Consider the following 26,550-nt stretch of genomic DNA (forward strand, 5'->3'; position numbering starts at 1 on the left):
CATCATGATGATTCAATAATATGTTATGTTTGAATTAGATTAAAAAAAAAAGAAAATGTATTCCCATAGTGGCGAAATTTCACAAAATGACAATAATGTTTTCCACTCCAAATCATCTGTGACCAAGTGTAAGATTAAACCATTTACTTGAACTAGGAGGCCCATAAAACATAAATAAAATAAAGTTCAAATATGCTCTTCCTTGAAACTCCACAGCCTTTTTAGTATTGTTTTTGCTTTACTGGTCCTCAGGGCTGTCTTTGGCAGCAGGCGACAGACAAACTAATTTAGCAACCAGCTGTTAAGTGCAATCGACCATTTACCAGCTAAAGACCTAGAAAAAGCTTAGAGAACAATAATAAATCAATGCAATGCCTTTTTGTTCAGCTGTCCTCAAGGAAGAAGCCACTAATATTTATATAAAAAAAGACATTATTGAATGGATTTTACTGAAAGAAAATGGAGAAAAAAAATGGGACAGCCTATGGCAACGTTTATCTTTATGTGACAAATTTGGTAATTTGGGTGTTTATGATATTAAAAAAAAGTAAACGGAAAAAAAAAACAACGTACACATATACATGTAAACATAAAATGAATAAAAAAAAACAATTAAATTATTTCTGATGAGAGTAATAAACTTAATTTGTGGTGTGAGACAAATTAGGATATCTCAACATATGCTCCTACTTCAATGGGTTACATTTGCACTTGCTGCTGAGTGATCACTAGATTACATAATTAGAACATTGTTACTCAGCAGATTTACTTGTTTGAAACTGACATTATTACGGCTTAAAGTTTTACTTTTTATTGTGCTTTACACACATTGCCACAGGCTGCTGAAACAATGTTCTCTGGACAGACGAGTCCAAAACCTTACTCAGAAATCACTTCCAACATTCTGCAAAGGTTGCTCAATCTAATTCCCCTATTCAAAATATCACAGATAATGAAGTTCCTCCGACTATCAGCTGCAGACCTTTGGATCCCCGTGTGATCGGTGTTTGCTGCCGCTTCAGGAGATCTAATTGACAGATGAGAATAGAATGGCTTGGGAACGAAAACTCACTCACCTGGGGTGTCATTCCATGACAAAGATACATGATGGGAATGTTGTCAGAGTCTGGCCCCTGGTCCAAACATAGCTCGTCTCTCAGACTGTTCTTTAGCTGGGGAAAAAAAGAAAAGCAAAATAAAGCAAAAAGGAAAGCGGGGGCAGAATGGGAGTTACAGTAATAATGTTTGAACACGTTTAAAAAGGAGAAAGTATTGTGGAGGACAAATCTGCTAACAAACTGCTCAACACTTCAAATTTTAATTTTATTAGAAATACTTGGGGAATAAAACGTAAATCACATTGCATCTTGTTTCGTATGCTTCTTGTTCCTGATTAACTACAATTTTTATGGTGTGCAGTAACTTAAACTAGTGTATTTCACAGGAAGGTGGAAAATCCTGTGTTGGTATTTAAATTTTGTTAACAGAGTACATTTCAAAATTGTAAAAAAAAAAAAAAAAAACAGTCCTGCTTTTGATTTGAATGGTAAAGAATCTTCACGTCTTATTTCTGTTTATGTTTTATGACTTATTTCTTCAGGCTAGGGATAATTTATGTGACAGACAGAAATACACACCCTGCACAGTATTTGCAGAAGCTAGGTGCAAAAATGTGAATTTATTGTGGCTTTTTCTTAGTTCACACCGTGTCAATAAAAATACAAACGGGATCAAATAAATACATTTTACATCACCATGAAAAACCAGAAATGAAGTTCTTGCTCCCAAAGTGACACCTTCAAGCTTGACTGAAATTTGTAGCTGCACACATGCACAAGCAAAATTCCTTACAGAGAAACATTTTGTGAAAAGATCGTACAAAGACTGAGCTATTTGGCCAAAGTGACAAAAAATATGTATAACGGAGTCAATGTAAGGCTTTTCAAGCCATAGAAAATGGCACAGCTGCTTCAGGTTTGCCTCCTCCAGATGTTACATTTCAATATGATTTAGATCAGGGCTCATAACATTTTCTTTCTAATCTCCTGGAACAACGCCCTCCTTTCCTTCCTGTCGTCCATGTTTAGTGCGATTCACACCATGTCACCAAATAGAAAACCGACTCCTTGTCACCCTTTAAATTGACAGACTGCCCGATTTAAAGCTTGGACACACCTGTTATGCTAATTAGTAGACACAGATTAGCTTAACATGGCCCCATAGTCAAATTATGTTCAGTCTTTTTACAAGTTTTTAAAAATGATTTTGTTGAAAGAGTTCAAAAGCAAGGTCTGATTTTCATTGGTTAATTTTCTTTTTTTTAAAAATGATTTTTCATTGATTTTGTCAGTTTCAAGTTATTTCAGTGTCTATTGTGGGGTTTTTGGTCATCATCAGAGGGGTACAAACATTTTTGTCCACATGTGTAATGGAAAATTCTTTATTTGTCCTTCAGTAAGAAATGTTTGAACCTCAGCAGCAAATAAGAGTTAAAAAAAAAAAAAAAAAAAGCACACTGGTACACATACATTCTGGAAAAAGTGATGTTAAATTTCATGCAATTCCACTAAATACTGGATTGAGTAAAATATTAAAAACTTGAGTCACTGTTTACTTAAAAAGTTATACCTTTAATAAATAACCTGCTGTTCTGTGCAGGAACATGATCTATGTGTTTATATCTAAAGAGAATGAGGTTGTGCGTACATTTATATACGAGTTGCCTCAGTGGGAACATTATTAATTTCTAAATGATGCCTGGCACAGAGAAACAATCAGTCATGATCTAATTTGCTATATAAAGCACAGCAACAGGGGAGCTTCCCACAGCACTGATACTTTATACATGTTCACTGGTTACAGTTGCTCTACAAGACGGGGCTGCCTCGAGTTCTTTATGATGAAATTCCTTTTTGACAATTTTCTTTTTGATGGAAGGATGGATGGACAAGCAGACGGATACATGATAGACAAAAAGGACATATTAGGAAACCCCAATACCAGTTCTTGAGATCTATTGTCCTCCAAGTTTTAGATGCAACCCTAAGCTAACAAACCTAAATCATGTGACTGCACAACCTCTTTAATGAGTCATCAAATTTGGCAAAGGCCTTCATTTGATTCAGGTGTGTTGTAGCAGGGATGCATCTAAAACCTGCGGGACAGTAGATGTTAAGGACCAGAGTTGGAGACCCCTGGGAGAGATGGATGTGGATGGATGGATGGATGGATGGATGGATGGATAATAGACAGACCGACTAATCTCAGGCACGCCTGACAAACTCTAAAATAAGACAAACCCTCTCAAACATTAAACATTTGGGTGAAAATGTTCCTTTAAACTTTATACTTTAAGATGTTACTTTTATTCTTTTTTTTAATTAAGCAAAAAAAAAAAACTGCCTCCTATGGCATCTCTGTTTTTCTTTTGTTTTGTCCTTTGATGTTTTTGCAAAAATAATTAATCCATTATGGCAGAACGGTGCACAACAAGGCTCTAAGTGGGTGGCTAAAATGGGAATAAATGGAATCGGTGCAGGATAATTGCTGCCTCCTAGCAGAAAGTCACACACACACTTTCAACTAACCTTCACCTCTTTTTGGCAGCTGTACAGAAATTTTTCAAAAAAGAAAAATCACCATTTGGATTTGCAGCCCGTTCATTTAGCTTGGCTGGACGCCACAGAAAAGATCGCAAACTAATTGATCAAATTACATAAATTGTTGCTAAGAGCAAACCTTCAGGCGTAATTTGATTTTTGTTTTTTCCTTTTTCAGAAAAAGAAACAAGGCATATTAAACGACTCTCCCTCATTTCAGAAATGGTGTCAGGTTTACAGATGCATGCCACTGCCTTAAACAAGTGTGCAGATTATCTAAATGATAGAAGCAGTTTGCTAAAAAAAAAGCTGTGTAATTCAAGCAAAAGTGGGCAATGAACTGAAGAGACTTTTACATTCAGATCAATTATACATCTAGGAAACAAAAATACATATCAAAAGGAAGCAGGATGCGATTCTGCTGGTCTTTATGTTCCCTGCCTTGTCCTTACTAGTACGCGTTTCCGCCCATAGCCTGTGTCAAACTCTGATGAGATAGTTGTCAAGAGTGTTTTGAGCTGGGAAAAGCCTGTGATGGAACAAAAAGATGGCCTAAGGTGCAGCTTGAAAGGCAGATTTCTTTTATGCTTTAAAAAAGAAGAAAACGTCTGAGCAATATTTTACTGGCCCAACCTTGGCTATGATGAGAACATTTGCTGAGGCACAGATTCTGCTGCGCATAATTTCAGACTGCCATCCTCATTCATGTACAATAACCCACCACATAGATCCAGAAAGACGTTGAAAACTTTTGTCCACATGACTTGATCAATGATGTAAATATTCTTTTCCACATCATCTCAAATGTACTCTTTTATGGTGTAAAAGGGATGGATTTGGTAGGAGATAACACACAGGAAGGCTGTGACTTTTTAAAAACGCTCAGTGTGCCCACTGAATTGACGGAGAAATGGTTGTGAGAAAAACATTTTTTGGTTATAGGAGATGACTGGATCCAGAGAGCGGTGCCTTCTGGGTGTCCTCTGCCAGCTGCTATTTTCGCAGATCACTTCATTGACTCAAATTCAATTGAAATTCTCAGTAGCCGCTCTTTCTAAAACTTTCTTCCGAGCTTTGACCCTGGATAACTGGCTGCATCAGTAACTTATTTTTCTCTGTGTGAGCCAAATCCAGATTGCACGCCAGCCGTACTTTTCATCTTGAACTTCCCTTACGAACGCCAGAAGTCATTGGCTTTGGTGACTTTCTAGTGGGAATGATATGACAAACCTACTACATATAGACTTCCAAAGTGTAGAAGAAGTAAACCATCAGGACTAACACATGAACCGATTATGAGTGGAAAAGTGAGACTTTCAGCTGCTTCTATTCACCGTTTCCACATTTTACTAAGAAATATGCAACTGAGCAACTGGACTGAATCAGATGAGAAAGTACATCTGCCTTAATGGTGGTGCTAGAATTTAACTTTTTTAAAATTGGAATTGGTCCCAAGTTGTCATTTAGTAAAGTAGTCAATCAGATACAAACAGATCATTTGTAATACCAGGGTTGGGTGCTGATATGCCATATCTATAAATTGTGTTGAGCAGAAGACTTTCTTAATTTCTACTGACATAGCCATTGTGCAATGCATTCATGTAAGAGTCTTGTGTTCCCAACATGCTGTCATCAGTTTCTGCCAATGTTCAGCTGTGTTTCAGCCTGTTTGGAGCTTGCCATCTCTCCTTTTATGTTTTATAACACATTTTACAAAGTTATACATGCAGCTCCAAGCAGAACCAACGAAAAGTTGCAAAAACGACGACTGCCTCTAAAGGATTTGCTGTGAATCTTTTATTTACATCCTGAGAACGGTACATAGTCTGTTGGATCCGTCTTAACTCTGTCATACAAGTGACCTTTTAAAAGAGATGATTTGAATACAAATGCCTGCTTAATCCTTCACAATCTTTGGCATGACCTTTCGTCTTCCTCATAAAGGACAGCATCATATGCACATTCAGATTCTGAGATGAATCAAATGTCTACTAAATCAGATCCCACTACGTGCCAAATTCGGAGTTTTAGATGAGTGGGTAGTTCGAATGACATTTCTTCATTTACTGCAAATATCTGTCCTATGTAGAGCTCTTTTTCTCCGTCTCTAGACAAGTTATCGTTCAAGCTCCAAGATCAGGACTTCATCTCTGCTTCGGATTTCTTACCGCATCCCACGGTCTCTCTGTGCTCTTCTGCAATCATGTCACATACGGTCCTGCAGGGGTTTCAGCGTAGTGCTCGAGCTTTTGAGGGCTGATCAGAGCTTTCTATCTCATAATGTGTCATGTTGGTGTCACGTATCAAAAAGGCAATTCACAATAATCTGATACGTTATTGATCCCCTGAGGGATTTCTGCTCCTGATCCATTCCATGCACATGTCAGAGGTCAAGTCCACACATAAGTTGGCAAATCAACTTCTTGTTCAAAGGTACTAAGGCTGAGTGAGCCTCAAAGGAAACACTTACCTTAAAATTCAGCTTCTAAAACACTGGCAGGACCTACAGAAAATTTGCTCCCGGGCAGCCAGATTACAAAAAATAAGAAACAGACTAATCTTATTTGGAACATTTCAGAAGGTTGTATGTGGTCACCAAAATCTCCAAAAAGTATAAAACCAATATTAATCTCTTTGCGAATGTTTTATTTGGATATGATTTTTAGTTTTTCTTGGTGGAGGAATGGTTTGGTAATTTAAAGATGACTTAAGGGTATGACTCCCAGACGAGTGAACAAAATGGCAAACATTATTGTCTGAAAGCATGTTTGAACATGACTGATGCAAGGCCAGAAAAAAAAAATGCACCTGGCGAGCTGTTCAGCCAGCATCCAAATGAACCACAATTTTACTAAAAATACAAATAAACATCTGGATTTAGGCAACTCTTCCACGTCTCATTTCATCAGCACCCCTAATATAAAGTCGCCCTCCTGTCTGACTGCTGATATGCAACACCAAGATCAGGAAGAAACTTTAGAAAAGCTCAGTACACGATTTATATCAAATTACCATGGATGCATATGAACAATAACTAAACTTTTTGTCTCCAATATCTGAAGTAAATCAGACTAAAACTTTCCTGCTTTATTTATGACCAGACTTATTTGCATTTGACTTATAACACATGTTTCTGCTCGGGACAAAGGCTCGACTCCAGGTGCCTCTGAAGCAGCAAGCCTTTTGGTTCTTTAAAAGTTTTCATTTAACGAGGTATGACTGCACAAAGGCAGTTTTTTTTTTTTTTTTGCAACTATCTAAACCCTACCAGTGTTTTTGCCCTCTTGCAATGTTTCTGCTTAAATACAGTCAGTAGAGACAACATAGGATAAGTAGGTTAAATTAAAATAAAAAGTTCATTCTTGTATCAAGAACTGTTTTCGTGTAGTAAGAGGTTTTTAGTTGTTGTGAAGTTTACACAATTAAGATAAAACCAGGAGTCTTGCGCAGCAATAAAAACATCTTGTGAACAGACAGGTTAGGGATTTTTTTCCGTCTCGTCTCAGGATGAGCAGCCAGAGGGGTGGAAAAAACTGTCACTTCTCAGTGATGCAGAAATCACCACACAGACCACTGAAGAAATCAGCAGAGCAAAATCAATAGATGTAAAAACTATTGCTCTCATACCACTCACTGGCAATCCAGACTGGGGAGGGCAGCATTGATTACCTGTCATTTCAGGTGTTGCACCGGACGTGAATGTGAAGATTACAGTTTAATTACCATTGCTTGAATAGCATGTCTGGTCGTAATTTGTTTATAGGTCTATTTTCAGCCCCAGTTTTAGACTCGTCTAATCCGTTCCTGTGCAATTACAGGAGCAGGTACAATTACAGGAACCAAACAGATGTAAACCAGTTAATAATGCAAATGCTTTTATTAGCTTTTCATATGATATGTTGTGACTTATGGGGAACTGGTGTCCACAAGAAGCCAGCCTTTGCTGCAGGCTTCTTGTGGATTTCGCTTTTACTGTGTCGCTCAGTGTGTGTCTGATTTAGTGGTCAAGGATAAGATAAATGGGCCATTGTGTCACGACTTATTTTGATCTCATGAAGCAGAGCTCAGCCACGCATTATGAAAAAAAAAAAGAAAAGGTTTCTTGAAGCTCTCAATTTAAAAAGGTACAGTTCAAATTAAAAATATACTTTGTTTTCATTTATTTTGTGGATGCAAAAGGATCACTGTTAAAACAATTATTTACTAATGTGGCAACTTCAAGGTTGGACATTTCTCAGCTTTTCAGAATAAACATCTTCTCTGGCAATAAGAGGTTAATTAAATGTTGGACTATTTTTACATCTTTATTGAGGGTCCAGATAAGAGTCCAGGTTGCTGTGAATTAAAGCTTTTCTCAACCAGGAAAAAGCCTAAAACACACAAGCAATTCCCGCGGATTCCCGCTGAGCTCTTTTCCTAGAAAGTCAGCGTAAAACCAAAGTTGCGATTACCCTTCAACCCCACTGAAGAGTGCTATCACTATAAAAAAAAAAAGGTTTTATTAACTGTATGTACATTACAAATACTGATATAAATACTGTAAGTGCTGAGTGGTGTGGAGCACGGTCAAAGACTCCAGGAATAAAACTTGAGAATCCTGCGTACAGCAGAGACAATTATAGGCTTTATCGGCAGCGTGCCAACCCATTTATGAAAGGCTCGAATGTAACAGAGACTCATTAATTTGGGCATTTTTAATTGTACGAGTCCTATAGATTTAATTAAACTGTTTAATTAAATGTCTTTAATTGAAAAAGGGGAAAATTAGAGTCTCTGAAAAGACTAAATCTGATTTGAAAGTATTAGAGTCTAAATGTATAACAAGAATAAAAATGGCCACTTTTTCATGATAAATGTGAATGGCACCAAATACTTCATTTCCTGTTTGGAGGAGCTGGGATTTGAGGCGGAGGGAAATTATGGTGCGGAGGGAAATTATGGTGCAGCGCTGTGATTTTATGCTGCCTTGATATTTAATCCAAAAAGTCTATGAAGCCGTTTTGTGGGGAGTCTTTGTAGCCTCAAACGTTATTCACATACAGACTACAATTCACCGAAATCAGGGTTGTTAAAGGAAACTTACCACTCCATAAGCAACAGTGTCGCTGTACGAGCGCAGCTCTGGGTAGATGTTGGAGAGGAACCAGCTGAACGGTCGACATCTGAGTCGGGACCGCAGGGCCTTCCTCTCAGAAATGTCCCCGATGTCTATCCCTGAGTTCTAAGGGGAAGGAGTAAACACAAGCACATTAGTTTTCCAGTTTTAGCTTTTCACTAATACTCTGCGACCTCAAGCAGTGCGATAAAATACAATGCGCTTCGACCCTCAGATTTGAAATGCCGCAGTAATCGCGCAGCTGAATTCAGGGCCGCCGGCTCCTTCCAGCTCTGCAGCAGTTCTACGAGGCCAACTTGAGAGCCTTAAATAATAAAGGAGCCCAAAGAGGACAATAAATGTTTGGAGAGGAAAGTCCTGGGGGGACGGCATTCATTTAAAAGACCCATTTTTGTTAGAAAAGAAGGAATGATGACTGCAAGCTATTAAGCAGCAGATGGTTAAGGGAGCCTTAACTAACAAAGTATTCTGATAACTTTCTGATTTAATTTTTCAGAATGGATTTAAGTGGGGAAAAAAACTGACAGCATATACCATGAATTAAAAAACAAAACTGAAGTCCAATTTTGACAGAAAACGTTTTTCCTATTACTCTTGAATAAAACATTAAAGTTCTTTGATCGGTAGCTGCTTGCTGAAACAAATAACCAATCAACCAAGCCCTACTTATTGCATTTATGCGTCTAGCCATGTTGCAAATTACTTTCTGAAGTTCAAAGCATCAGGATGCAGAAGGTGATTTATGGGACTTTGACTGTGGCACTGCTGTTGGGCTGGACTGAATATTTCAGAAACTGCACACACAACAATCTCAGATTTGCAGACAATTGTCCAAAACAGAGAAAATATCCAGTAAGCAGAAGCTGTTAGGACAAAAAAAGCCTTGTTAGTGTCATATGTCGAAACAGAAAAGGTTAGAGACTTGTTTTAGATGACATGAAGTTAGTAGCAGCAGCTGGGATGTGGTGGGGGGGAAATGGACATTTGCACCACTGAGAGGCAGGCGACAATTCTGCAGCAACTGTTGGGAACTGCGACCTATTTGGGGACCAAAACCTCAGTTTCAGACACCTTGTTGAGTCAGTTAGAATGAAGGCAGCTGTGATGACAAAATAAGGTCCAGCTGAGTGGCCTGAGAATGTAAACAGTTAGAAAATGGATGGTTGATGTGACTTCATTGTGTTGTATGAAGTCTAGAGGTGGAAACTCTTAGACGCTGCACCGTTTCTGTTTTAAAAAGCTCCGTGGTAATCAAAAGATTGCAAATGAAGATAAAGTAAGCCTGAACTTGGTTTGGAAGATTTTAATAATTTAATGGAATTCACAAAGTTTTGCGAAATTTCCCCCCCAAAATGTTTTGTCAGTAAATCACACTGTTCAAATGTTTATTCATCAATCAGGTAAGAAAAAGCTACTTTACTCAGGAACGGGGCAGTGCTTGGCTCGCAGATGAGAGAACATTAAATAAATAAATAAATAAATAAATAATCCAGTTAAATGTGGTTGCTAGAAGATTCCTCAATGCAAAAAAAAAAAAAAAAAAAAAAAAAAAAGCACATACACAATTCCACCAACCCGCAGTCTTTCACCCACAAATAACATGAGAATGACACTCCAAGCAGCTGCTCACCTGCAGTGGGACGTTCCAGGCCATGTAGACGTGACTCCGGTACTGGTCCATCCACACTTCAGCCACTCTCAGAGCGTTGCGCCGCACGTGGGCCGTCAAGTTCTCCGTGTAGGGCTTGTGAGCGCGCTCGATGTGGGCGATCCTGGAGCAAGGCAGGACCTCCACGCTGCCCCCACATTGCCACACCTGTTGGGATAATCAGAGGCTGTTTGGCAGTTCAAAATGAAAAACAGCAGGTGTTTTCTGCACCTGCCAAGTCGGAGCGAGTTGAAAGAAGCAGATTAACTACTCGAATGCGTTGACTCAACCTGTTAACAGAAGCGTAACAGAGCCGTAAGATGAGAATGCTCATCTAGGTGCTTTGCTATTTTTCCACCTTTCTACACCTTGTTGACAGTGGAAAGCTGTCAAATATGTGAGCAAAGCCAAGCTAGCACGACGACAGCTTCGTGTAGGATTCACTATAAATAAGAACGAACGTACAGTCCACCAGAGGTACTTTAATGTTAGATTTTTTTTTTCCAACTTAGATATAAAAAAAAAAAAGGTAAATATAAGTCCCTGTTTGTACAACAACACAAATGAACGGGGAAGGAATTTATCTGAATTCTCACTCAGATCAAATCCATCTATAAAAACACTGATGTCTTGAGTCTGTGCCTCATGTGCACACACACATTTTATATTTTAGGGTCTGTCAGCAATGATCGCTGACATAAATCTTGATAATTTTTTGCTTAAAAAATAAATAAATAAAACAGTTTAAAGTCAGTTTTAGCTTACTTTAAGCATATGCTTAAGGCCAATACATAACCTACAGGAACGGAACAATTTCTACTTTTACTGAAGGTGGAAAGAATAAGAACAAAGTTGTTTCTGGCCAGGATATCCTACACTTAATAAAAAGTAAAGTGCAGAACTCTTGGGAGTCCTCATCATGTGTTCCTCCGACTGCAGCATCTGTTTATAAGAGCTGTTGCAGCAGCAGCAGAAGACGACGTGTCAAGGACAAGCTGTGAAAACTCCCAAACCAGGACGACAGGAACAGGACGATGTCCTTTAGTTCTCCCAGTCCTGGGAGAAAGAACACATTTCTCTGTTCTTGTTCAGAACGGACCGGCCTTTAGAAACGTTTTAATGCCACATCCTTATCTTATTTACTGGTCTAGCTGTGAGCCAAGCAAAGTTTAGTATTTACTTGGATTGTAAAGCATTTTAATATTTTCCTGTTAGACTAACATGTATCATCTGAGGTGTTTGAACAATTAGGATTTTATGATTGAAAGTGAACACAAGCACACATTTAGTCCTAATGTGCTGCTTCTCAGGGCACACTCATATTTCGACAATTTGTTATTTTAATTTGAATTATCTAATTGGGTAATAAACAGATGAGCAAACAATGTAAATATGCCAAAATAGGCGCTGCTTTATGTCGTTAGCCTCCAGTTGACCAGATGCAAATACTAAATTAGGAAAACAAAACAATGTCAAACACCGTACCACAGCCTCAGCCTTAATTAATTTCAATACTTGGGTTCAGTTCTTCACATGGCATGTCGTAGTTTCTTGTGGGTACCACCGTGTCATAGCCTGGCTGACCTTTCTCATCTAATGACATTTCAGCTGCTGTTTGAGTTTTGGAGGTTGACGGCAACTTGGCAGCTTTTTCTTTTATTATTCACAAAGGTAATAGATGATTTGTGACCCCTCCCTATAAAAAAAAAAAAAAAAAACACAGCAGCCTCAACATAATGTTAGAGCACTTAATCATTTTGTCCAAACACTGAGAACGCTTATTGTCAGAAACTGTCTGAACCTCTCAGAAAAAGGCTGGCGTCATCATCCTGTTTTCTTTTCAGGGAACTAATAATAAGGAAGGAAAGGTCACCCTGATTAACAAATAAAGAAAGAAGAACCAGCTTTGGCGCCGTCCTGATTTTTACTCTAAATGTCTTTGTGCCAAACCTTGTAAAAGTAGTAATGAAATTTTTCACATTTTCTCAACTAAATGCCAGAAACGTCAATAGATTGTGTTTGTTTGTTGTGCTAGATCAACACTACATACAGCACAATTGTACAGTGGAAGGAAAATTATACTTCCCCCCCCCAAAAAAACTTCTCATAAATAAAAGGGTAATAAAGTGTGGTGTGCACATCTATTCTGCCAACTGATTTAATAGTTTGTAGAAACGATTTTCACTGCAATCACAGAAGCAAGTCTCTTTAATATCAATAAGCACACATAGAAACTGACATTTTTCCGCTATTCTTCCTGTTTGTAAATATTTTTCTAACCAAAAGTTCTCTGCCATCTTAAATCTAATACATGGGTATACTTTTATCTGAAGCATCTCAATCTTGACTCAACCTACTATTATGTCTATTGGAGGTTTTAACTTGTATACTGCAGTAAAATGTGGTACTTAGCTTGATCCATCTTCCTCTGACCAGCTTCTCAGTCGCTGCAGAAAAATATGTCCTCACAGCATGATGATCCCTGCACTATTTTCCACAGTGAGGATGGTGAAAAGATGACTGAAAGTACTTCCGTTTCAGGAAGCAAGCTTAGAAAAGACGTGAATTAATATTCTCCAAAAAACTGTCCTTTTTATAGCTGCTTTTACAGCATTTTTTCCCCCTGCAAAGGTCCCTTTGTTACCCATACAAATTTAAGAGCAAAACCAATACCAACTCCTGTAAAGATGCTCCTTGGTAGGTCCAGCATTTCCAGACTTTCGTGGACGTTTTTTTTTTTTTTTTTTTTTTTTTTTTTAATGCGTATAGCAACCCTTGCTGTGTTTGTGTGTTAAATCTTTCCTTCAGGGCTGCCTCATTGCCTGGGTCCATTCAAAGCAAAGAGCTGCTGCAGAGCAATAACTAAACTGTTGTACTGGCTCAGAGCCCAGACAGGAGCATAAAACCAGAGCCAAATTCTGAGGTGGTGAATGCCACTCGCAGAAATACCTCGCAGCTCTCTCCATCCTGGATTTACAACACGGGGTTAGAGCATGAGGGGGTATTCTTCAAGTATAGCAAACAGTGTCTGAGAAGGTGGGTGTGCAGAGCGAGATAGAGACAAATGTTAAAAAAAGACAAGAGAAAAAAAAAAAAAGGAGAAATTGTGTGAAACATTAAATAAAATGTGACAAAGGGAGATAAAGTGGGAAGTACAGAGAGGGGATAAAAATATGAATAGAAGGTGGTGGGCTTTGTTTCTTTCTCTTTCAAACTAAAAATCTGCTCCTCCGGGGGAAAACTGCCATGCAGAACATTCACAACTCGTAACTGTTTTCTTAGTCTTGCACTTTTTCTTTCTATTTTTTATTTTTTTTTGGTTGATGTTCACCAAATTGTACTTATGGACTTTCAGAAGTTTTAATGAGAAGATAATAAAACAACAAGTGAAGTTGCGTGTTATAAATCATATCAAGCGGAGACTGCCTGTAGCGATAACGAAAAGCTGTCTTGAGACAATGAGGATTAAATGCGCACCATAACGTGCCGAGGCGCAGATGAAGCTTCATGAAAGCAGTTTTTATCACAATAGGGCCAGAAATACTGAATGCTTTGGCGAAAAAATAAAAAATTATGTTGGGGGGAGGGAATAAATCTCAATGATAACAAAAGGCGCCGCTGGTTGGAAAGACGCAGATAGAAATAGAACAAACTGGCTGTTCTCTGCCTTAAACCCTGGGCTGAACTTCACACGCGATGAATTATTTAGAGTAAGAGAAAAGCCCTTGAGACACAAGGACAACTGATTCTGTCAAAACATCATCACTGATTTGCATAATCATTGATCTAAAAGAGGAGCAGTTTACAGTGTTATGGTGCCAAGTCAGCAAAAGAGTGAAGATATTGATTCTTCCCATCACTCCTGATGTGTTTTGGTAAAATAAGATATTTCTGCGAAAACGGGCAAGTTAAAATTTCATTTTATCTCCTGTTTCGTGGGACCATTTAGGTAGAAATGGCATGCCAATACCAATGCTGCACCAACCACTTCAACGGATTACAGCAACAGACACGTAAAAAATAAAATACTGTTGAGCTCAGTTGAAATCGACAACAGTTTGTTGTTTTTAACTTGAGTTTAGAGGGTAAGGGCTGGAGCATCTCAGCTTTAATAAGCTTGGAAAGGATCAATAGCTCCTATAAGAATTGGTAAATCACAGAACCACCTTTTCCAAACAATGGAGAAGAGGACAAAGTGCAAACAGCTAAATTTATTCACAATGGGATGTGCTCTGGCCTGTACAAACCAAATTAGTGTCTATAAGCAGTCAGCCATGGGACCAGACGTGTTGGGCTGTCCACAAAATGCTGCATCCTTGTCTGCTTTAAATCTAGATGCTTTCAAGATCCGTCTTTCACCTGCATAACATTGACGACCTTTCCATAATGGTGCAGAAAAACGTCTTTATTTTTAAAGAATAAATTACTGCGAATCTTTAAAAGCCCCCCCTCCCAAATTTAAAAGCTGTCAGCTGGTCCAAAATGCTGCAGCAAGGGAATACAAAAAAAAACAAACAAACATATTTGATAAAAGTTTGCTTCTCTGTATTCAATTTTGCTTCCCCATTAAAAACAAAATTCTTGAATTTTGAAGTTTTATCATATATTAGAGATCTGATCTATCATATAGGATTCTGTTCTAGGTTTTAAGCGGTTCCAGCGAGGAGGCAGACCTATCAATTACCAGGCTCGTCTCCGATTCATTGACACGTTGAAGATATGCGTTTAAGAAGATCTAAACCTCAGGATGCTGTGCATTGTGCTGAAATAGTCATCAGAAGACGGGTACACTGTGATTATTAATGGTTGATAACAGTGCTTAAGTCGGATGTGGCATTTAAATGATAATGAATCGGTACTAAGAAGTCCACCTGTAATTGAGTCAGCTATTTAGTGTGCGCTCTTGCAACGCCCATAGAGGAATAACCCATCCCGTTACCGCCCACCTTGAATGTCAAACATGTGAAGATCAGCGCAGTAAGCAGTAAGATCACTAAGAGGTTTGAAGAGCCTTAGCATTTCTTTTCTGTGTTTGTCACCGTTTTTTTTTTTCTTCCTTCAGAGGGTTGTGCGTGACTCTGAGCCCTGTTCTAGGGCACAGGCAGAAGCGGATTGTGCGCAGAGCAGCCAGCAGCTGGAGGGAACATCTGACTCGATTCATAATAGCACACACTGTCAGGGTCGTGACTGCAACACTGAGAGCTCTCCTGCAGGGAGGATGTCTGATCATGGGCTGCATTTTATAGGGAGCAAATAATCCTTTATGATAACATCAGTGTTCAGATAATTAGTCTGTGCAGTGGTGGCGTTGGAGGGGTGGCTTATTTGGATCGATAGGATTCCAGGAATTTTTCAATAAAATGTTAAATACATCTTCTCATTTCCACAGAGGCATTTAAGGATTTCTCAAAACTGAGTAACAAGGTTGGCTCAGACTTGAGTTGCAGGTTAAGGATCAGTCCACCATTGATGTAAAATACCCAAATTGCAGGAGAGTGCTTTTTTTTGTTTTTTTCAACTTATGATCCTTTAAATAATTTATAAAATACCATCACAGTACGGTCAAAATTATTACATAGAATATTTTATGTGTTTTTTATTTGTTTGTTTGTGTCAGAGAGCCGAAGCTCCTGCAGCCAACACAACCGACCCAAAAACTCAAGTTTGACAGAAACACGTAAGCCGCCACATGGACAACCAGAACAGAGTATAGTTTATGATAAAAGGACTTTAGGATTAAGCTGCTTGGCCACACTGACATGATCTCTGAAGGAGTAAAGGTGAGCATCTCAAACCCAAAAACACTGAAACATCAAACATAGTTGTCATGGTGATAGTGTATTTCACAGTCAGTGGTAGTGGTGAACTGAAAGAAATAGCTGAAAAAAAAAGATCATCAGACTACCTGCTTCAACTTCACGTAACATTTATTTAAAGCCGTCTGCTTGTTCCTTTGAACCGTGTAAAAATACTAGTATCTTTATGAGTCTAACATACAAATTGAGACAACTGGCTGAGCTCCAGGATCCATTAAAAAGTATACATCTACACAATAAGTATGGTGTAAATATTTACGGTCTCAATCATATCTAAATAAATTTTGTGTAGCGATATGTATTTTGTAAATGCATAAATCTAAGTCTATACATTTGAATTTATTTAAAGCATAAAAGCAGGTGTTAAACTGGAAATAAATACAGCACCTTCTTAGCAATATAAAGTAAAATATACCAGTAATATTGCTTTATTTTAAAGGTGTTTCAGTGTCATTTCAACACTATGTTAAAGTTTTGATGTTACATTTTTTTTTTTATCTTACTGAAGTTGAATCATTAATAATCAGCTCGATTTGCTTGAGTCAGGCTAAATGAAAAACATGGATGACAGATAAAGCTCCCATTTTGTCAAAGGAAAGGTCATTTGTCTGCCTTTTGCAGGAGGAACGAGGCTACAATTAAGATTATTTCAATTCAGACAGTGACAATGGCTGCAAGACACTTTTCCAGATGGCACCATGCAACAGAGATTACGAACATCCTCGGGTGCAGAGATTCGTCTTACTCTGATGCCGAGCTCCACATTTTCTCCACCATAAATTTCCATTCCCTCATCAAGCAGGCCGATCTCCTCAAAGTATTTCCTGTCGACCACGAAGCAGCCAATCAGAGCAGGACTCCTGAGATAGAAAAGGAAACGGAGGAAAGAGAGGTGTCAGAAAAAAAAAATGATTTAAATGCAAAGCAATAGGGGAGCTTAAATGCAAATATTCTCTGAAGCCCACATACAAAAAGCCTTATTCGAACCCACAATTAGCCCACACTGGAAATCGCATCCCGAGGAGCTGTGTTTTTATCCCGAGAACGTTACATATTCACAGCTCTGCAGAAACGTCTTGGCATGTCAAACTCAACCTATGTGTCGTCATACAAACAAACGGCGCAGTTGTTCAAAAGGAGGGATCAACATCAAACTGAATCAACAGGAGTGGAAAAATAACTCCGATTAGTATTCATCCCGTCAGTCCCACACATCTCCTCATATCAATATGTAATACAACAGACTGACAAAAACAACTTGTTGGGGGGAATTTTTCTTCCCCGAGGATAGACAGATTGGCAAACAGACAGCGCTCCCACGGCAGGGTTTCAACATCAAACATCGCATTGAGATCACGGCTCATATATAAACTGTGGTCGTTTTTTTTCTTTTTTTATAACACAGTTATCTGTGAATAGAGGTGGAGAACTTTGCTTTTTCGAGATGATGCGGTTCTGTTAGCATCTTCAGCTGCCACCGGAGCAGCGTGCAGCCGGGTGAGACATCCATGATAAAAAAAAAAGTCAGTTCCTCTAAGTTAAAGGGTCACGGCTCTCTGAACCAGAAAGACGGCTCCCTCTGGATCAGGGGTCAGTATCTGCCTCAAACGAAGCAGTTCAGGTCAATATTTGAGCTTTAAAGACCAACAATAGGATGGACTGCAGTAATGTTCGTGAAGCCACAGATAACTGTCGTGAACGTAGCTCAGCTAACAAGGGTGAAACGTGAATCTACTGATTTACTGGTCTTGTCGCCTTTTAAGTCTCACACGATGTCATCAGAAAAAAGTCACGACTGAATGCACAGGTTGTGGATACAAGCAGCTGAAATTTGGAGCACCGCTGCTCAGATCCGACCCGTTTCATCCTCCCATGCACAATGGTATCTTGCTAGCTGGTTTCACGCTTCTTACGCTGCATGCTGCATGCTGCATGCCTTGATTCTGCATTTGGGTTCTTGCCGCTCTATTAAAAATGGAAGAATTTATAAATGTCTTATTTGTCTCTACTCTGAAAATCAGCTAGTCAACTATTTCCTTGCAAGTAAGGCAGAGTTTCAGAAAACACTTTGTCAAAAAGCTGGAGGGTTCTTGCTCTCAGGTATTTGGTCATATAGACAAGTAAATAGTTGGGGCTATTCATCTTTCTTGGTCATAATATTGAAGATGTGTCTCTTTTTTGCCACAATCTATGCTTGCAGCTGCAGAGGTTTTCGCAGATATCGATGAGTAAGCAACTTTGCTTTTATTGCTGGGTTTATTTCTAAAATCAGGCCCTGCAACCCGTATTAATCACACAGGCCACAGGTATTGAGTTTCTGGTAATATGCCTGTATTGGCTTGTAACACTGCGTGATTGTTCTATATTGCAATTTTGTCGCAGCGGGTTACTGCTAATGCGTGATGCATTTTGAATAAAGTGTTTTTGAATTAGAATTCAATCATCATGACGTAAAATTGAACATGGTACGTGATCTCATCAAAGACACTTCAATACGCTTTATTGCTACTTAACGCTTGTTAATACAACCGAGGTTTTTTGTTGTTGTTGTTTTTTTTCCCCCACAGATATTGTTGGAATGTTCTCAGTAGAAATGCACAGGAAGCTTTCTGCTTACCTGATGGGAGCTGTGTGGTTGCGCAGCATCCACCAGGACTTTGGTGGGTTGAGGTATCGACACCAAAGCTCCCAGTCGAAGCCCTGAGCAGACAGGGGGTACTCCTCGATCTCAAATGTGTCGTACTTGATGTTGTCAAAGGAAGGTGAGACCACTCTGGTTCGGTCCTCCTTTATTCTCTGCAGGATCGGTTCTGCCCTGCGAGGAGACGGAGCGCGCACAACTGTTAGCATTTAAAGCTTAACGTCAAAATGGATCTTTCTAGGACTTCAGTATAATTTTTTGTGCGTAAATGAGAGAGAAAAAAAGTTGGTGGCTGGAAATGGATTGTAATTGCTTTAATAGGCATCTAAAATAGTTAAAGTGGAAGAACGCGGCTCCTCCTGTTTTGAAAGCGGCGGAGAAAACCTCTCCCATTTTATTGACCTAAAACCAGCTAGAAATGGATTTTAATTCACATTTAATTGTCATAAACAAACAAAACGGTAAGCATCATAAATAACTGCTCTATTTTATTTCCACTCTTCTTCAAATGAGAAGTGTCCCACAGTCAGTCCCTGTATAAGCAAGTGTTTAGGCACCACTAAATGGCTCTTAACATTTAAACATCTTACAAAGACAAATGAATTTTGTTTTATGTCCTTCCAAAGTGATTTTTAAAAAAATACCCACAAACTTTAAAGCTGCTTCAGCCTATTGTCTCCATTATCTGTAACAGTTTTGATTTATGATATTTTAAAGGTCTGTTTTAGTCTCACAACATTAAGTTTTAAGAACATCTGGGATTTATACAGAGAAACTAATAGGTGTGCTCTTAAATTGTGCAAGTGATTTATAATGTCTCTTCTTGGTGAGCACTCATTAATTCACTTTTAAACACATAAATGCGTGACTTAGTTTTTGACAGCCATACTGTAGCCATAGCAGCAAAATAAGCCAACTATCTTACATAAACTAAGAGATTTGAGATTGAAGCAAGTTTGTCATAAATGCTTTGGTAGTTCTTGTCATTTATTTATCAGTTTCATGTTTATTAGGATTTAAATAAATAAATAACTCTTACCATTATTGAATATCCATAAACCGATATGGTGTAATTATTGTGTGCACTGAATCAATAGTGAAGAGTGAGACTGGATCACAAAGGTCAGATCCACCTTTAACAAAACTGAATCTAAAAGCGGAGGTGTTGACTCCTTACGGATGTCAAGGTGCCATCAGAGAAAGGACTAAGTTAGGTGTCTAGAATATGAATTCCCAGGAAGATCGGTCTAAACCCCGTTTGACCCTTTGATTTGAATCAAAGAGGACGCACGGGGAAAACCTGGTACTCTTGTTGATGAGGTTGGTTGTCACGCAGGGATCTGGGAAAATCTGGAGACTTCAAAGAGCTGAGAAGGGATTATGAACTTATAGATCAGGTCACAATCAGATAATTCGGGATCCTGTGGATGCAAATCTGCAGGAACAGTGAGATGACTTGGTATTCACCCGGGTCCAGTTAGTTTAACAAGGACAGATATCACATACTGCTGCTGCTGCGTATATATATATATATATATATATATATATATATATATATATATATATATATATATATATATATATATATATATATATATATGGGTCATTCTATAATTGCAGATACATTTGATGTCCAGAGTCATTATTTTTGGTCTGGTATATTAAAATATTTCAATTTTTAAATGTTTTCGTAATTTATTACTCATTTTAATGGATCATAATATTTAACAAGTAAAAACATTTAAGTAAATACATTTAAAATTGTTTTATATAGCTGAAAAACCAAGATTTCTTGTCGTCCGAGTTGGGTACTGTCTTTTTTATTAACCTGAAAAATGATGCAAAAACCTATGTTTTATTATTTTTCTTTGGTGAATTTGTTTTTTCTGTCTTTTTTTAAACTGCCTAAAAGGTCAATTTAATAACAACATCACATTAAATTAACTCAAAATACCCTTATTTTTGAAAAAATATGTGTCCGAGAATTTTTTGTCAACTCTGTTACCATATGGTTTTGTCCCTGTAAATCTGGGAAATTGCCTTCTACGGCTATATAAACTGCATAAAATTAAGTCATTTACTTTTACTGATAAGACCTGAAACACACAGAGGTCTATGTGCCATTCTCTGGGAAATATTTTAGTTTAAAAATCACAATCACCAGGTGTTATCGTTTTCAACGTCAATCTTGTTACCAAAGAATCATGAGAAAAATACAACAGATTTTTGATCAGAGACAAGTTTTTTTAATGGTTTTTAAACCATTATCTCAGTGGTGTCATGTTTTTTCACAATTTCTACTCACAAGTGGAGTTTTTAATAAAAATGTTTGAAATTGTCAATTCTGTTACTGTCAACTCTGTTACCAAATAGGGTAACAGAGTTGACAATAACAGAGTTTTCAGTTCTAAATTATTATGGTCCTGTCAATTCTGTTACTAACACCAACTCTGTTAGGTAACAGAGTTGACATGTTTATGACATACTTTCACCAAAAAAAAAAGGAAAACTGTTGTCTAGAGCACCATATACATTGTTGGTTGACTTCTGCTGTGATTTAGTATTACTGACCAATTTTATTTCTAAAAGAATGATGGTTTTCAATGAGTTTTAATGAAAAACGTTTGACCCTATGCGAACAACTCTGTGAAAAGTTGAGTATCTTTTGATTGTTTAAAATGTATTTTTAAGTAAAACATCTCCATTTAAAGTATTTGGGTAGTAGGACACTTGGTGTAATGGAATAAAAATATTTTAGTCTGCTAGAATTTATTGTTTTTTTCACTCACTGTCTATATTGTCCGTAACAGAGTTGACATAACATACCGCAAAATATACGTTTTTTCTGAGAAAAAATTATAAAATATGTAGCTAATGTTTGGCAATTACAGATTTTTTTAAAGTTTAATGCCTTTTCAATAGACTACCTAAGAAAATTTTTAAGAAATGAAAAGTTTTTTTTTGTCATTTCTTGAAGTGCCAAATGTATCTCCAATTATAGAATCACCCATATATATATATATATATAAAAAAAAAAGCTGGGGACAAAGACCCACATGTTCAGCACTTTTAGACAAGTAATCAACTTTCCTGCATCAGGCTTAGCTGTCATAATATAGAAGCAAAATTCAACCTTGTTTCAGTATTGAAGGGAAACCTGTAAATCACTTATTGTCTTCTTTATACTAGATCTGCACTTTTTTTTCCCTCTAAAGATTTTCACTAAAACGATACGTTGGAAAACCAACAGTCTCAACTGAAAAGTTTTAAATAGCTTAAACCTTGCAAGATTACACAGTTCTCTCGTAGATAAAATGTCTATCGAATGTTTAACGACAATAAAAAGAGGATTGTAATCGCTGCACAGTTATACTAAAAAGCTGGAATAAAGGCAATAAAATCTAGAAAAAAAATCTAAATCTTTCCTCTTATGGGAGAGCTTTCTGATGAGGGCTGTCGTTTAAAAGTGCAAAGTGTACTTCAGTGTTTCCTGCAGGAACTAAGTGTTTATGGTGTAATTATTCTTGTTTATGCGTTTAATGAGAGAGCCAGGACACTGATAGTAACCCACTACACTACTAATAATTCCCATAAAATGTAATGCATAAAATAAATGGGCTTAAACATTGTGTGAAACAAGTCTCATGTTTTAGTCTCTCTCAGAAATGGGAAAGACCAGATAATATTGCACTATAGCAAGAATTAAGGCAGAATTTTATATATGCTTTAATATTATGCTTTTTAGCAGGTTGTGCAAAAAGCATGTCTGGAAAAAAAGTTGCCTAAACAAATTAAGTTTACTTCATCTGGCTTTACTAGATAACAGAGGTTTAACTCAAAGATGCTGGAATAAAAATAAAAGTGAATATGTGGAAATGGAGGAGCCGTGTCAGGAAATATCAGGATGTCTTGGATAGTATTTTTTTTTTGATTAAATGGAAATTAGGTAATCACTGGGAACTTCTCCAAAATACGTATAAAATTAACACAGAAGGTGCTTTGCAGATATAGGATAAAACGTCTTCCACTGTCATTTTAGTCCTGCAGCTCTAAATAATAATAATATATATATATATATATATATATATATATATATATATATATATATATATATATATATATATATATATATATATATATATATATATATATATATTACAAAAAAAAAACTCTGAGATGAGCAGAAGAGAAGAGTCAGGACTCTTGAACAATTTGGATGGAATAACGCGTTCCCTCTCTCTGACTGGTCCAACCTTGTGAAATCTTACATTACAGGACAAATTGTCCTACAGGAAAACATGGAGATGCACAACGTTAACATTATGATCACCGTGAGACTTTGCTACTGCAAGAAATAAAGACTTATTTACCAAGAGTGCCAATAAGTATGGACAGATTATTAATAATACTCTGATGTTCTGCGATTACAGATGAGGTGAAACTCCTGTGTTGTTCTGTCTTTTCCTTACAGATGAACCTCATCTCTGGAAACTGACATTTATGCTACTAGACAGCAAAACAGAAACATGGTCAGCATTTTTAGCAAGCCCTGTACTAAGCCGGAGGGGGGTGAAAAAATCCATAATAATGAGAAAACAATTAGTGAGACCTCCACATTAAGAAATCGTAAAGGCTTAAAAGCTTTAGAAAAAATAAAAAAAACGACGATTTCCTCACTACTGAATGCTAAAAGTCTTTGGTGCTTTGAGTCTCTGGGAAACTCTAATTTAAATGAAGCGTAGCCTCAGTAAATGCCAATTAATTATCAACCAATTTATTGCAAAGAAAATGGAATTATATTTATTACCCAAGAGCAACAATGTCTTCAAGCAAGTTTTTGTAAAGATAAACTTTCATTTTCTTTCTTTTTTTTTTTTTTTTAGTCAAATTAATTAAAGTCTTGGAATATGCATCTGCTTGACATTTTTAGCTCAATCTTATTTTTAAGTTAAAGTTTGAGGTAAATTCAACATGACATTCCATCTATGAACCCAGGGATTTTAATATGCTCAGTTTTAATTTTTATACATACTTGTTTCTCGTTCTTTATTTTACTTTTTTTTTTTTTTTTTTTTAGAAAAGAATAACTCTAATGGACTTGATTTTACAATCTTGAGTATAAAAGTATTCCATTTTGAACCTAAAGACGAATATTCTTTTTAAACTTTGATGAAAAACGGTAGAGTGAAGACGCAACATGATCATTGTAATCAAGGTAACGTATTACGTATTGCAGTAAACTTAAACCCACACACAGAGATTTTCAAAACCAATTCGATTCCTATTTGAAACATGTTATTCTCCCACTCCACACCCTGGATGAAGACTTTGCACTGTGAGCTACATGTCTCAGATTGTCACTCTGGATGACAGCTAATTTGAAAGTCAAAGATGACACTTCTCCACTTCCTCTACATGACAGACAGGTTTTTATATCTTTCTTTGACAAGACGGCCTAGTCCACCGTCACCAGGCTTTCACCTCCAGCAACACATTCCCACAACACAACCCTCCCATGTTATGTCACCTTCTGACTCTCTTGCGGTACGTCTTTATGAGCTTCACGCTGAAATAATCGTTGTACGGACTCTACGGCCATGAATGCTGTGCTTGAGCTAGAAAGGATTTGGTGCAAGTTTGCTAAACTTTCTTTTTTTTTTTTTTTGCATTAAAAATGTGGCTAAAGGTTTACTGGTGCTGTATTTATTGGTGAATGGAGAGGGCATCTTAGCTGTAGAGAGGCAGCGACAAGTTCAGTGCAATAACTTACTGGTGGTGCTGCCAGTATGGTGTGGGTGTGGAAAAGGTTTTAGTCCTGCTTTAAATTCTCAAAGAGCAAGTCAAACTGGTGAATAAGAGTACAGTATGGTGAACTGGCAGCTCTGCCCTCCATGCTGGTCAGGACCACGTCAATTCATCACCATGAAAAGAAACCAAAAAAAAAAAAAAAAAAACCTCATGACGGACATACTCAAAACTTTCTGCAACTCTGTGATTATGTTCCAAATCAAGAAATACACGTTTCGCTTTCTGAAATGGATGACGATTTTATTTTATTTTTTTACTTTTTCCAAGATGTCCTATTTTTTTTCCTGCTGTATGTATTTACAGTCAATTTTCAAACTATTATTATCTGGCAATCATCTCAAGAGCTGATTCATGGAGATCCTAAACCTGCTCTGGGATCCTGACCCAATTTGAAGGACCCATTGAAAACAGGCACCGCAATTACTTTGAAATACATTTTTTTTTTTTTTTTAAAAAGCAAGTGTCCAGTTATTATGATTATGTTTAAAACGTTTTGGTAACTAGATCCAAGCTATGAAGATTAATCAAAGGTCATTCTTGTCAATGATTTGCTTCCAACCACATATTCGCCCCACCTTATCATATCTCATTGTGCAATCATCCTGTTTTGCATAAGGAAAATTTGCTAAGATGACAGGAGAGTCGCAGATAAAAGCAACGAAGATAAAGGAGGATTAGCATGATAACAGCTAGACAATCACTCTGACACAAAACACCCTGTAATTACTTGTGTTTGACTCAGAACAGGCAACATTGCAGATAATTACAATGAGGGGGAAAAAAAGACAATTAGTAGATCCGGCAATCAGTTCTTGGAGGCTAATTATACAGCAATTTCTCAATTTCCACAAAAAGTGGTAATTCTGAGTAAATACGAAATCTGCGAGGGAGTGGGCGTGCTTCAGAGCGTGGAGGATGAAGGATTAAGAGGAAGTTGTTAGCGAAGGAAGAAAAATGAAAGCAGGAAGAACTCGAGGGGCAGGGCTCACTGTTTCTTCGTTCCTCGGTGTGTGTTCGGCTGTGTTTGTTTGACTGCTAATAATGCTGGCACGGACGCAGCTCCAACTTATCCGCAGACAATCGGCACCAAACCAATAAATATTTCAGCACAATTTAAAAAAAAAAAAAAGAAGAAATATTACAAGTGTTATAATCAAGCTGTGCTCTTTTGCGTCTCTGCCAAGAAGGATTTCATTAGTCATAGACCAGTACCCCCACAGTACCGCCACGTAGGAGGTTCGTGTGGGATGTGTGTGTATGAAGAGGTGCGTATGAAGAGGGAGTGAGAGAGTAAGGGATAAAGGGCTTGTGTGGGTGTTAGAGTAGCAGGGTTAGGAACATTGTAAGTGTCTCTTTTTTCTAATCTGGAACACAGCAGCCAACAAATGCTCTTTTGGATCGAACCCAGACGCTGTAATGCAGTGCGAGCGAGAACGCCTGCTCTGCTTGCACAAGTGTGCTCGGGAGCAAACTGTGTGCATGCTTGTTACTCTGATTCGAGCATGAGAGTGTGATGTTTTTTTTGGGCTGTCAAACTGATTAACGGGGACAAAGCCCTGTTGTGGTAGCGGAGCGTTTTCAAGGGGGGGACCCCGAGGTGAAGATGGTGCCGGAGTAAAAAGAAACTGACATGAAATCTGTGCGGAAAGAGAAAATGGCACTTAAAATGTTAGAGAGCCTGAGCGGCCTCATCACCGTGACAGATGAAGCATAACAAGCAACGCTAATAGGGGCAGTAATCAACTACTGCTTTGTAATTCAGTCCTTAATGGATTCATTAGGAAATATTCCTGCTTCGTGTCGTCGTCCTTGTCTCGGTACGGCTGGCTGGTGTTATTCTCCCATCTTCTCAGGGAGGGTTAAGAAAAAGAAGAATTTCTTGTGAACTTTATGTTGAGTGAGAACTAACATAATTTAAATGT

At 37.7% G+C, this 26,550-nt stretch overlaps 1 protein-coding gene across 2 annotated transcripts in view; it reads right to left on the reverse strand.

Moving 5' to 3' along the window:
* The window catches only part of galnt18a (UDP-N-acetyl-alpha-D-galactosamine:polypeptide N-acetylgalactosaminyltransferase 18a), a 133,878-nt gene that overhangs the window by 26,963 nt on the left and 80,365 nt on the right, over positions 1-26,550 (reverse strand). For both annotated transcript variants that reach the window (XM_088006409.1, XM_088006410.1), the window contains exons 5-9: positions 18,797-18,994; positions 16,925-17,039; positions 10,346-10,531; positions 8,683-8,820; positions 1,077-1,172 (exon numbers count right to left, since the gene is read on the reverse strand). In XM_088006409.1, the coding sequence (XP_087862535.1) occupies positions 1,077-1,172; positions 8,683-8,820; positions 10,346-10,531; positions 16,925-17,039; positions 18,797-18,994 (733 nt within the window). The remainder of the gene's footprint in view (positions 1-1,076; positions 1,173-8,682; positions 8,821-10,345; positions 10,532-16,924; positions 17,040-18,796; positions 18,995-26,550) is intronic.

This window comes from Poecilia mexicana, unplaced genomic scaffold (assembly GCF_051168715.1).
Source record: "Poecilia mexicana isolate PSO_F unplaced genomic scaffold, ASM5116871v1 scaffold_6, whole genome shotgun sequence".
NCBI lineage: Eukaryota > Metazoa > Chordata > Actinopteri > Cyprinodontiformes > Poeciliidae > Poecilia > Poecilia mexicana.